The sequence below is a fragment of the Sebastes umbrosus genome, chromosome 3, assembly GCF_015220745.1.
Source record: "Sebastes umbrosus isolate fSebUmb1 chromosome 3, fSebUmb1.pri, whole genome shotgun sequence".
Lineage (NCBI taxonomy): Eukaryota > Metazoa > Chordata > Actinopteri > Perciformes > Sebastidae > Sebastes > Sebastes umbrosus.
The window spans coordinates 11157385-11169904 of record NC_051271.1 but is presented as its reverse complement, the minus strand read 5'-3'; the positions used below and the strand labels follow the sequence as shown (position 1 = coordinate 11169904).

The following is a 12520-nucleotide window of genomic DNA, read 5'->3' as shown; positions in this document are numbered from 1 at the left end:
TAAAGTATTTAATTGATTAATAACTAATTGTACTAGTAATAAAAAAAAATAGGCATTGATAAATGTGTTTACAAATTAATTTATTAATCTATGAAGCGCTCCCACAACTTGCTTTTTTTTTTCTTTTTTTTTCACAGGGCACCCACACTGTTACTCGATTCCCACACCTTATTGAGCAATACAAGCTATGGAGGACCACGAGAGTCACGTAAATAGTAATAGAGCATTAACTAATTGTACAATAAAAAAAATAGGCATTAATAAATGTGTTTACAAATTCATTTATTAATCTATGAAGCGCTCTCACAACTTGCTTTTCTTTTGCACCCACACTGTGTAACTCAATTCCCACGCCTTTATTGAGCAATACAAACTATAGAGGACCACAAGAGACATGTAAATAGTAGTAAAGTATTTAATTGATTAATAACTAATTGTACTAGTATTAAAAAAAATAGGCATTAATAAATGTGTTTACAAATTGATTTATCAATCTAGAATAAATGGAGAAAATTACAAAGTATGTCATTATTTGACATTATAATGGGCAATAAAAAGAAGAATTATGAAAATAATTTACTAGTGAAATATTAGTCAGCTTAAAACTCTCACAATAGACATGAATGAAGATCGACCGATTGTATCGCAAGATTACAAAGCGCTCTCACAACGTTTTTTCACAAGGCCCCCACACTGTAACTCGTTTCCCACGCCTTATTGAGCAATACAGCTATGGAGGACCACAAGAGTCACGTAAATAGTAATCAAGCATTTAATTGATTAATAACTAATTGTACTATAAAATAGGCATTAATAAATGTGTTTACAAATTCATTTATTAATCAATGAATAAATGGAGAAAATTACAAAGTATTTCATTATTTGACATTATAATGGGCAATAAAAAGAAGAATTATGAAAAGAATTTACTAATGAAATATTAGTCAGAATTCTTCTTTTTACAGCCCATTAAAATGTCAAATAATGAAACACTTTGTAATTTTTCCATTTATTCACATATTAATAAATTAATTTGTAAACACATTATTTAATGCCTATTCTATTCTACAATTAGTTATTAATCAATTAAATGCAAAAAATGCAATTCTTGCAGAAATCTCCAAATTTCAAAAGTTGTTGATACCAAATCAGAGCATGGCTTTTTCTATAATGTTCCTCAAGGACTTAGTGTCTTAATGTGGTATTTTGGAGGGACTATTGATCATTTTGATCAATTCTCAAGTGGTAAAAAAATGGTTAAATTTAGCACCAAATCTGTGTAACAAATGATATCAACCCAAAAATTGCTGCAACAACTTATGAGACATAGAACATGGGAATGGCCATCATATACTTCTATCATAATGTTCTAAAACCTTATACATTTTCACAATTCATTTTGAATACTTAATTAATTAAATAATTCATGTTTATTTCTGATTCATGACGAGAACAACTTGACACACAGTGCTGAGCAGCATCTCAAATTAATTAATTAAAAAAGACAAAAATGGGTCGTTAGGGAGTTAAAGGCTTAAAGACTGATCAGAAAAAAAGTCATTAGAACATTACAACTCAAACAGTAATAACATTTTGGAATAGATTTTATTACATAAACTTATGTTCATATGGCAAATATAAAAAAAAAAGTATAAAAGTTTGGCAAAGTGAATTTCAACAATTTAGACAGTACTGGATGAACAATTATTCAAAAACTTTCCACAGCATTCGGATATTTGACAGATTGAACATATGATTTTGCAAAATCATATTTATATTAACTGCCAATCTTAGAAAGGGGCACATTTTTACATTATAATGAGTGTAACGGCAACACTGTTTTATGGTGAGATGAGACATCAGCAAATATGTATTTCTAAATCTCATAATCAAACTACTGTACATGGGCAATATACAGTACAACTGCTTTCTATAAACTCATGAGACATTTAAGAAAATGTGAAAAATGATATTGACAATTTCTGCCAGTGCTAACGTAAAAAGGGACATATGTGACAAAATAAAAAGGTCAGTTCTGTGACTTCTGTTTTTGAAAACCTGATGAAAAAGATAAATTCATACACATGCTTCTGCATTGACCAAAATGCAAAGCAAGCACCCTCCAGTGGGTTTCAATAGTCATCTGACATGCCCTCCTTCACTTCCCCTTAGCACTTAACACACAGCATCATATGTCACTCACACCACTGGACACTTGCTGAACGAGGGAGCAGAAGGACTGCAAATGGGAAAACAAGACAGACAACTAAGGAATGATATATTGCAGATGTTTGACTTCCATATTTTAAAACCTCTACATGCTGATTACCTCGTTTAAATATCACTTCCACCTTCCACTGTGCAGTGGAAAGGACGAAAGATCACGATGCATTATTGGTAGCCTTTTCTCTTGAGGGTACAGCATTTAATGTCTCCTCACAAACACCCACTTCAGAGTAATGCAACAGTACTTAAGATGGCAGCAGGGATTCCCCCCAAGGGGAAGTCAACAAGTGCTTGTTAAACCACTACTTCTACACCCTGCTGCTGTAGTCTGTGGTACAAGATGAGGAATGAAAACCAGCGTCTATAACACCGTCAAATAGCAGATTAACAGTGTCAGTTTTCATAGTTCTCAAACTAATCTTGGACGAGTTCTTCCTGAGTCATTTGAGATATTTGGCACGGGTCAGCTGCTTCATATCTGAAGATCTTTGGAAAAAGTCTTTAAACATGTACTGTATGGTCCTATAAAGTAGTGACTGAAATTAAAAAACTAAAAAAATGTGCTGTTTGAAAGAAGAAACCCACATACGTTCAGAGACAGAGAACCACCATAGTTTTGACAAAATAAATCAGTCTCCCGTTTCCCGCTTTCCAAATGTTTGCAGCTTTTAACTCCAGCAAGTCTGATGTAAACAATGTCCTCTGGCACCGCTGTCCCGTCATTTAGAGGCTCCGCTTCTAAATTTTCCAGAAAATCTTCCTTCTGTAGAGCATGTAGGAGATGAAGACCCAGCAGGAAGTAGCCACGAGGTTCTGGGTGAGGTGCTCGGCGTGGGATTGGCTGTCCGCCATGCGCCAACGGAAGGGGAAGTACTCCTCGAACACTTCATGGCCCACGTACACGAGGATGGAGTTCATACCTGGAATCACGCACACAAGTAAGAGTGAATTTAAAAGTGGTACATTTGGTGGATCTAATTTCTCTGTATCCTTTCAGACAGAAGTTAGACACATCAAGGATTGTGTAGGCGTAATTATCATACAAGTACTAATATTGAACTTCAGCTACACAAATGACTGACCTCTATATTCATATGAAAATACTGTATTAGTGTGAGAAAAGGTTGAATTGGTTTAAAGTAAAAAATAACAAGTGGTTGGCAGGCATGTCCATCCATTGTGATATCATAAAGCCCAATATACAAGATGCATGTATATCTATGTGTATATCTGACAATACAGCGCAATGCTCACCAGGGTAGTAGAAAGGTGCTCCAGACCACCACTTCTTCACATCCACTGTGAAGTAGACCAGCACCAGCAGCACATACGCAAAACAGGCCAGTGTTGTCACATAGGACAGAGACCTAGAAGTGAAATGAAATGACACCTGTAGGTTTGGGGAGCTTTGATTTGTCTGGACATTTTCTATTATTTCTCTCTTGTTTAACTTTCACACATGACACAACAACTCCAACAAAATCTCATTATTTGCAGAAGCTTGTGCTGAAGGTCAACAGGGGCGGATTTAGTGATTTGAGGGCCCGAGGCAAACGTTGTCTAGCTTTACTTTTCACCCCCTCTAAGTGGGAAAGTTGGTATTGGCAGTGGTAGAAGAAGTAGGCCTACTCAAAACAGATTTTTCTGAAGTAAAACTATTAACTATTAATAGTAAAACTATTAATACCGCACAGTTAAGTGTCCTGTAAGTAGTTTACAGTTGAGTTTCATATTTTTTAAGTGCTTTGAGGGCCTTTTGTAAGTTATTTTGGGGTACAATGAGTTAGAATAGTAACATGATTCAATATTTTTCATATCTAAACATCATAATAAATCTATAGCTGTTTGGGGCCCTTCTAGCTGGGAGCCCAGGCTGAAGATTAACAACTTCTGACTGTGCTGGTAATCCCATGCACTGGAAATGGATGTTTAGGACAAAGGTGGTAGCTGGCTAGGAATGATACGCAAATGTGGAAACCATGGAAGGAACTTGAATTTTGTGAATTATACACGGATGTGAATGTGGCGAGGGATCTCACATAGCGTGTTTTTTAAAACAGGAAAGAAGGGACTAAAAAATGTATTGTCCGTCCACCAAACTGGAAAACTGTAATTGGCCCACCAAAACATTTAGTAGGCACCAAAAAAACATACCGAACAGCAGAACGAGTATTGGAGGCACAATAAAGTCCTACAGCACTAAAGCACTAAAAAACGCATAAAACAAAAGACCTATGAACCTTATAACATTTTTAGGCGGCCTATTCCTTGTAGCAACTTCCTCAAACATTCAGTCAACAGACACCAAAAAACAACTGCTGAGCAAAACATGTTCCATCTGAAAGTGCATGAAAGCAAACTTTACCACAGGTTCTTGTTAACAGGAATGAAGCCCTGGTCTGTGGAGCACTTGGTCAGAACTGCTGATATGACTCCCTGTGTGTTACAAGAGGTGCCATTATTCACTCAGGGAAGCAAAATGAGAAAATAATAATAATGAATTGATAAACATGTGCGCATACTGTAGACGTATAAGATGTCATACAACAAGGTAATGTTCTTACCAATGAGAGACCCCAGATAAGAAATCTTGAAATTATACTTGTGTGGAGATCTCTGTAGTGTAAGATTATTTTTCCTGCCTGGGGACAATTAAAAATGATATTATTATGAATTTTGACATCATCAATATGAATAAAAGAAAGAGAGAACCAGACGAATACGCATTACATACCTGTAGTCCAAGAAAAGCCATGAGGATAGAGTTGATGCTGCCAAGAACACCTTCTGGATCGTATGGCATATGAGTTGCATAAATCACCTTTATTAATATGGAAACAGAAGTGGATTATTGTGAATATACTTCAGTAAGTAACCCTTGCATCATGTGTATTGTTAGCATGGTTGGGGTTAGCAAATGTGAATGGGCCTCTCAAAGAGAAAGCTGATATGTAAGCTCAAGCTTCCCAAGTTGTAAAGAGATTAAATGTGACTACTCTTGGTATGTTTGGGTTGTTTTGCTGGTCACTGACCCGTGACGAGGGATTCTGGTAGATGTGGCTGTCTCCAAGCAGCCAGCGGTCAATGAAACCAGCCGCGCCACCGGTACAGTTAGCGTACAGGCCCATGTCCCCAATCCCACCTGGACCCAGATAGCCTCTGTTCACAAGAGTTGGGAAGTCGGTGTTATCAGTGTTGGATAAATGGTCTTAAGAGCAAGGTTAAGGTCTAAAAACAAACACCACATTTTATAAAATATGATTCAAATCTTGATTCTGTTTATTTTTTTTTCAATGGCTCATTATTTGATCAATCCCTTTATGATACATTGGGCCTCATGCAGGAAGTGATTTACGAAAATGTTTTCTCATATTTTTGTTCGTTTCCACGATTTGTTCTTATTTTGTTACTTAGTAACAGGGCATTTCACACAAACACATACACAGACACTGTTCAGAAGAGGACAAAACCTTGCTGCTTGCTGAGCATTTTCTATTTTTACATGGATACAAAAAGACAAACATGTCCGGTTTTACTCACGTTGGGCAATCTGGCACAGGAAGTAGGAAAGTGAGGCACAGCCAGATGATTTCCAAGACAAGCACACACAGCCAGGCTGGCCAGTACAGCAAGATGTCGAGGCCAGGGGACCACCAAGCATCCTGGAGGACATAGACACTCCGAAATCAAACACTAATAAAATACATATTAAAGGTGCAGTGTGTAGGATTTGGCAGGATCTAGCGGTGAAGTTGCAGATTGCAAATAACTGATCCAGAACATCAGAATTTATTTATGTTTTCATGTGTCCACAGTAGATATTTATTGATATTCTATTTAAGGTAACTCTTGCACCACTTGAACACTAAATAGAAAATTAAAGAATTAGGTTAAAATAGAGCTGTTGGCTGACCGTTGTAAGGATGTCAAGTTGACCTCTGGCCACCAACAGATCCAGGCAGGCTACAGCTAAGTACGTCCAGGCCAGGCGCTGCAACACACCAGGGATCCGCACGTTGTCCCAAGACACTGTGGAGTAGATGAGGATTGAGTGTGAGCACACATGCAGGCAAAACACACAAGCAAACAAAGAAAAGAAGAAATCAGTTTGGAGGAGTATCAAAGAACATGGTGTATTAATCATCTAAATGGTTCGTAATATTATAGGCAGCATCAAAGCAGTGGGCAACTTCGGGTTTGAAAAGTGAAGCCAATGCTGAAGTGCCTTAAACTTGCATTCTTTCTAATAGCCAGCAGGGGGCGACTCCTCTGGTTGCAAAACTCGAGGCTTCAAAACGGCAGTCCACAAACCAATGCGTGACGTCACAGTGATTACGTACACTTCTTATATACAGTCTATGCATAAAAGAGTGTGTTTATACTCACACGGTCCCTGGCAGTAGTTTGGGTTGATGATGAAGACCCCGATGAGGAAGAGCTGCAGGCTCCTCCACACAACTTTCCTCACTAGTGAGCAGCGGGTTGAGCCCGCGCGGAGCAGGGAGTTGATTGACAGGGCGACGGATGTCCCCATTATGAACACAAACCTGGTGAAGGAGGAAACACTAAGTGTGAGAAAATGAGACACAAAGAGGAGGAAGGTGAAAGTTACACAAGGTTTAAAATCAAACTGAGCTTACCAAGGGAAGACTAGATCTGCAACAGTAAGGCCTGTAGGAAGACAAATGGAAAACACAGGCTTCAAAATCAACTACAACACCAAGCCAGGTCACAAAGATCTGTGAATAACATGTGAGATGGCTAAACAAATTTAAAGTAGAACCAAGTGGGGCTCACCATTCCAGCTCTCGTGTTTAAAGAACCAGTATCGTCCCCCTCCGTAGTTCACAAACACCATGACGACTAAGGAGATACTGAAAGGAAATAGAAGAAATGCAACAGGCATTGAGATTATACCAAACAAGACACGCAAAGTTACATGGACATATTTGTGTCAAATGATGCATCAAAGCTAAAATATCACAGGAATACAGCTAAATGGTTCCACTTTAGGATGAAAAATCCTGTGAAGCAACAACTTCAAGGCACCGGATGCATGTTAATATTATCCAGTGTCAGCTGCCAAAAGGTCACGCTGCAGACAGAATCACATGTTATGACAGATCAGGCCAAGTGATGATTCAGTTAATATCTTGCTACCCTCTGAATGTATCCAGAGACCGCAGCCTCTTGCTGGGGTTGGGTGAGGGAGGGAGGATGTTGTCAGCAACTAGTGACACTGTCTGCCTGCCAGGGGAGCCCAGTTCCTGATGATGAAAATGAGAAATCAACACTGTTCAGTTGGAAGCAAACACACTTCTGTATACAGAGTTACAAATCATGGTTAATATTCTTCCCTTGAACATTTGACCAATTTTAGTTTTTGCAGATAATTTTTAGACACATGCTTTAATTATTTTAGTGTTAAAATCCCCTGAAAGCTAAGTGATACATCCTGCCTAATAAGTATAGGCGGGATGTATCATAAGAAATACATTTTATTTGTGTTACATTCTTCATAACGAACTTCCAAAGAGCATTATAATGCAGCATTAAAATACAAACCCTAATAAATAAAGATATTTGGTAACTTATCTTAGTTATAGTACCATTTTGGCTAAATAAGGTCCTACAGTTTGTGGTTGCAAGAATATCCTCTAGTCTACACAAACACTCACAGAGTTGATGAGCCTCTCGGTCTCCATGGTGCCGGCAATTCGGAAGACGATACCCTTCACTACGTCAAGCCTGGACAAGAAGCAATCACCCAGTTTAGGAGTTATTCTATGATACACACAAGCTCACAGTACACACTAGAGACACAAGAAAACAGCAGCATGGACTCTCTGGACTTGGCAGTAAGCTTAGCGCGAGATGTTTATGCCACAACAACAACATATCTAAAAAATGATTTAAATTTAATGGAATCATGATTTAATACATCATACGTAGATTTAACTTTGTTTGTATATGTACACACAACTCATCACAGCTCTACTTGGAAATTTACTGAATAAATAGAGAAGAACAAAACAATAAATTACCCTAATATTGTTGTTCCAATGGCAGACGCCAACGCCAGTCCAGCAAAGATAAGAAAAGCCACTAAGATCGCTGCGTGGAGAGAGAGAGCGGAACATTATTTAAATATGGCATGTTGTTCGTACAGCATGACAGACATGAATATAGCATCAACATACTTGACATTATGTCCACATTATACATGCTTATGAATGTGTTAGTGTGTGTGAGACTCACGTATATAGCTGTTGACGGGGTCTGCATCAGTCACTATGGAGCAGTTCACCACGGCGGAGTCGTTCAGATTTTTCACCCACAGAGAGTAGTTACCGTGCTCCCCAAAGTGGAATGGGACCCTGAAATTAAAAATGAGACACTATACCAGGCAGAAAACCAACCAGACTGATTGATATATGTATATATGTATGCTCATAGTCATTCCACGGTTCTTTAATCTTATATATGTAGATTGTCATTCAACGAGGTTTTAATACCGAGATGGCTAGTTGACACATCACACTCACCTTGATAAAATGTGCAAGTAATTATACTGTATGTTATTTTATAGTCTGTTTTATGTAAAATTGTAATTCCCTTATATGCTGGATGGTTAGGCAATGAATATTATTTTGAAGATGTGCTGCACCATCTCAACTGTGAAGTATCTGTGTGGTTCTGACCCTCAAATGTTATATTAATTTATTCATTCATAATTAGCCCAGCTGTATTGTTATGTCCATGAGAGCTCTCTAAATATCGTTAGAATCCTATTAGATTTTCAATCCCTCAAAAAAATATTTGTTTTGTTACATATAAAGCTAAGAAAAATGTTGTTATATATTATATAAACATATTTAGGTCAGTTTAATAAATCTGCAGTCTCGTTTAAAGATTTACTGTAAATGAGACTTTAGGAATGGATTTCAAGGGAATATTTCCAAACATTTATACTGTATATGTTTTAAAGGGAACCTATTATGCTTTTGTGCTTTTTCCCTTTCCTTTAGTATGTTATATTGTTTTTTTTTGTGCATGTAAAAGGTCTGCAAAATTACAAAGCCCAAAGTCCACGCCAAAGGGAGTTACTCTCCCCCACAGAAACACTGCTCCGTAACATGGTGATGTCACCAAGTAACACATTTTGCCTAGCGGCTAGTTTGGCACACAGCCTGTATGAGAAAAATAAAGCGTTTTTTTTAACATCAAAGTATTCAAACATGTTCTAGTATAAACCCCAAATACAAGAATGCACCTGAAAATAAGCATAATAGGTCCTCTTTAATATATCCCCAGTTCTAGAGTATGTGAAACATGTCTGTGTTTGTTCTTTAACTTACGTGCAGAGCTCCAGGTTGACAGGGGTGCTGTTGAGCTGTAGTGTAATTTCATGCTGTGTGCCCACATTGAAGTCCACTGAACTGGGCTGGCCAGGACTGGACCCTGCGGGTACCACCCCCAGCTGCTGGTACAGACACTAGCAAACAAGGAAACAAGGGTCCAGATCAGAACATTATCATCACCCTCATTTGAAACAAGCCATATAGCCAAACTGCAGGGAAATATCTGGTGTGTGTGTGGTGTGTGAGCCTACCTGATAGCATCGCTCTGACATCCAGGACACCACCACCTCCATGTCCAGCTCATTGTTGACTGTCAGAATTGCCGCATCCATTTTCAGGACAGTGTGTTTACGATAAGAGAAACCAGCTGGAGCAAGAAACAGCAGTACATATTGTGCACATTAGTAGAAATCTATTAGCAAATCCACTTGCAGAAAAAGATGCTACAGCCTACACAGTAGTGGAGCTGACCACACCCAGCTGTGTGAAGCCACAGATCAAACGTATGATCATTACTCATAGAATCAGAAACCGGTTGTTTGCTATTGCACTGGTTATAAATAATCCCTGACTCCATGTTGACCTACATATTGTACAGAGAAATCAGACAGTGAAGTGAAGGCGTTGCTTTTGTAATGCCTTTGTAGATTGACACAGCTGTGCAAACTAGCTTTCTAGTAACTTACCTCTCAAACCTATGGTTCACTGCTATCGTTATGGACTCCTATTCCATACCATAAAGTGTGTGTGGTAGCTAGATGTGGTAGCAAAGAGTGAGTAAATCCAAGCTACAGCCAGTCAGCCTGTGAGAGGAGAGCATGTGAGAGGGCTGAAGTCATGGCAGCAGAGCAGAGCCCCGTGGTCACATGCTGGATTAATCTGTAAACTAACCCCACAGGAGGGAAATTTAAACGACTTGGACTATCAGCTGTTTCCTCTGAGTTCAAAATACTGCTGCTGGTTTACAAAGCTCTAAATACATTTCTGATCTTCTGCTATGTTATGAACCATCCAGACCTCTCAGGTCATCTGGATCAGGTCTGCTTAGTGTCCCCAGAGTCACAACTAAACATGCAGCAGAAGCAGAGTTCAGTTTTTATGCACCAAATATCTGGAACAAGCTCCCAGAAACCTGCAGGACCAACTCCAACTCTTTTTAATCAGAGCTTAAAACGTTCCTGTTTGCTGCTACTTCCTTTTATGAAACCAGATAATGATCTTATACTGCACTAGAGCTTTTACTCTTGTGTGTTATATTCTATTTTAGCTTTTTTTTTTTAAGCTTTTTTTTATTTTCTAATATTGAATGTTTTTATAACTGTTTTAATGATGTCTTAATGTTGTTTTGCACTTTGTGGCAATGTTCTTGAATGTTTATGTGAAGCACTTTGAATTGCCCTGCTGCTGAAATGTGCTCTGCAAATCAAGCTGCCTTGAGTTGGTGCTATTATCTAGTTAGCCTCGAGCTAACCCATTTTATGGCTTCATAGTCAAATACTTATATATACATCGTGGCGAATCTCCACTTGGTTGATAGAGACCCAGGCGATTTAAACACATAAAGTGATGTATATATTGTGCTGGACATTAGGTAGCTAGTCTATAGCTAACCTAGCTAGCTTCTACCTCCACTCTTCTGCTAGTTGTCTCTTGGATACTCACAGGTAGATGTCTCAGCTGTCAGGGGGACCACGCAAACTGCTACCACCAGAAAAGCAATAGCACCGAGGAAAAACATATCTTTCTCTGGTTGTGTCATTTCTTTCTGCTTTGCCTGTTCCACCCCTGAGACTGGAGATGTGCCTTCTGACTGTTTTAGTTTCCTCTTTGCCATCACAGATAGATACCACTTCCGACCATTCCTTGTTTTCACATTGTAGTGGGAGCGATGAGGGCCAAAGTACATTATTAACGCTTAACTTACCTGTATGTTGTTACATCTCTCCTACTGCTGCTTCCATAGCAGGCTGGACTAGTGTGTGATGAACCAACCTGATCCTTCAGCAAGAGCCTCTACACACTCCTCTGTTGCTATGGTGAATTTGGCCAAGTTATGACCTCATCACTCCCCCCAGCAATTCTAATCTTAATTTAGAGGGAAGATAGTCCATATATGAGATTGTTAAAGGGCTTTAATTTTGAAAATCTACATCAGAATGTACTAATATTCTCTGAGTGATACTCTGAGGTTGTCTACTTTCAACCTGAAGTGAATTTAGTGTGTGATAGTGGACAGTTTCCCTTTAATCAATTCTATCTATCTACTGTAATTTAGAAGTCAGATCAGTCTTTGGAAATGTATTCTTTAGTATTAAATTATCTACTGTAATTTAGAAGTCAGATCAGTCTTTGGAAATGTATTCTTTAGTATTAAATTATCTACTGTAATTTAGAAGTCAGATCAGTCTTTGGAAATGTATTCTTTAGTATTAAATTATCTACTGTAATTTAGAAGTCAGATCAGTCTTTGGAAATGTATTCTTTAGTATTAAATTATCTACTGTAATTTAGAAGTCAGATCAGTCTTTGGAAATGTATTCTTTAGTATTAAATTATCTACTGTAATTTAGAAGTCAGATCAGTCTTTGGAAATGTATTCTTTAGTATTAAATTATCTACTGTAATTTAGAAGTCAGATCAGTCTTTGGAAATGTATTCTTTAGTATTAAATTTTCTACTGTAATTTAGAAGTCAGATCAGTCTTTGGAAATGTATTCTTTAGTATTAAATTATCTACTGTAATTTAGAAGTCAGATCAGTCTTTGGAAATGTATTCTTTAGTATTACATTTTCTACTGTAATTTAGAAGTCAGATCAGTCTTTGGAAATGTATTCTTTAGTATTAAATTATCTACTGTAATTTAGAAGTCAGATCAGTCTTTGGAAATGTATTCTTTAGTATTAAATTATCTACTGTAATTTACAAGTCAGAT

The 12520-nt window shown here is 37.9% G+C and overlaps 1 protein-coding gene across 1 annotated transcript; it reads right to left on the bottom strand.

Annotated features, from left to right (window-relative positions):
- Window positions 1-1586: 1586 nt before the first annotated feature.
- Window positions 1587-11459, bottom strand: hgsnat (heparan-alpha-glucosaminide N-acetyltransferase). Its single transcript, XM_037765411.1, has 18 exons — window positions 11250-11459; window positions 9839-9954; window positions 9585-9721; window positions 8485-8603; window positions 8271-8340; window positions 7905-7974; window positions 7387-7493; window positions 7024-7100; window positions 6867-6897; window positions 6613-6773; window positions 6140-6255; window positions 5767-5888; window positions 5259-5385; window positions 4961-5047; window positions 4791-4868; window positions 4592-4662; window positions 3481-3593; window positions 1587-3146 (listed from the first exon to the last, which is right to left on the bottom strand). The coding sequence occupies exons 1-18, from the start codon at window positions 11419-11421 to the stop codon at window positions 2965-2967; spliced, it is 1956 nt and encodes a 651-aa protein (XP_037621339.1). The 5' UTR covers window positions 11422-11459; the 3' UTR covers window positions 1587-2964.
- Between the last annotated feature and the right edge of the window lie 1061 nt (window positions 11460-12520).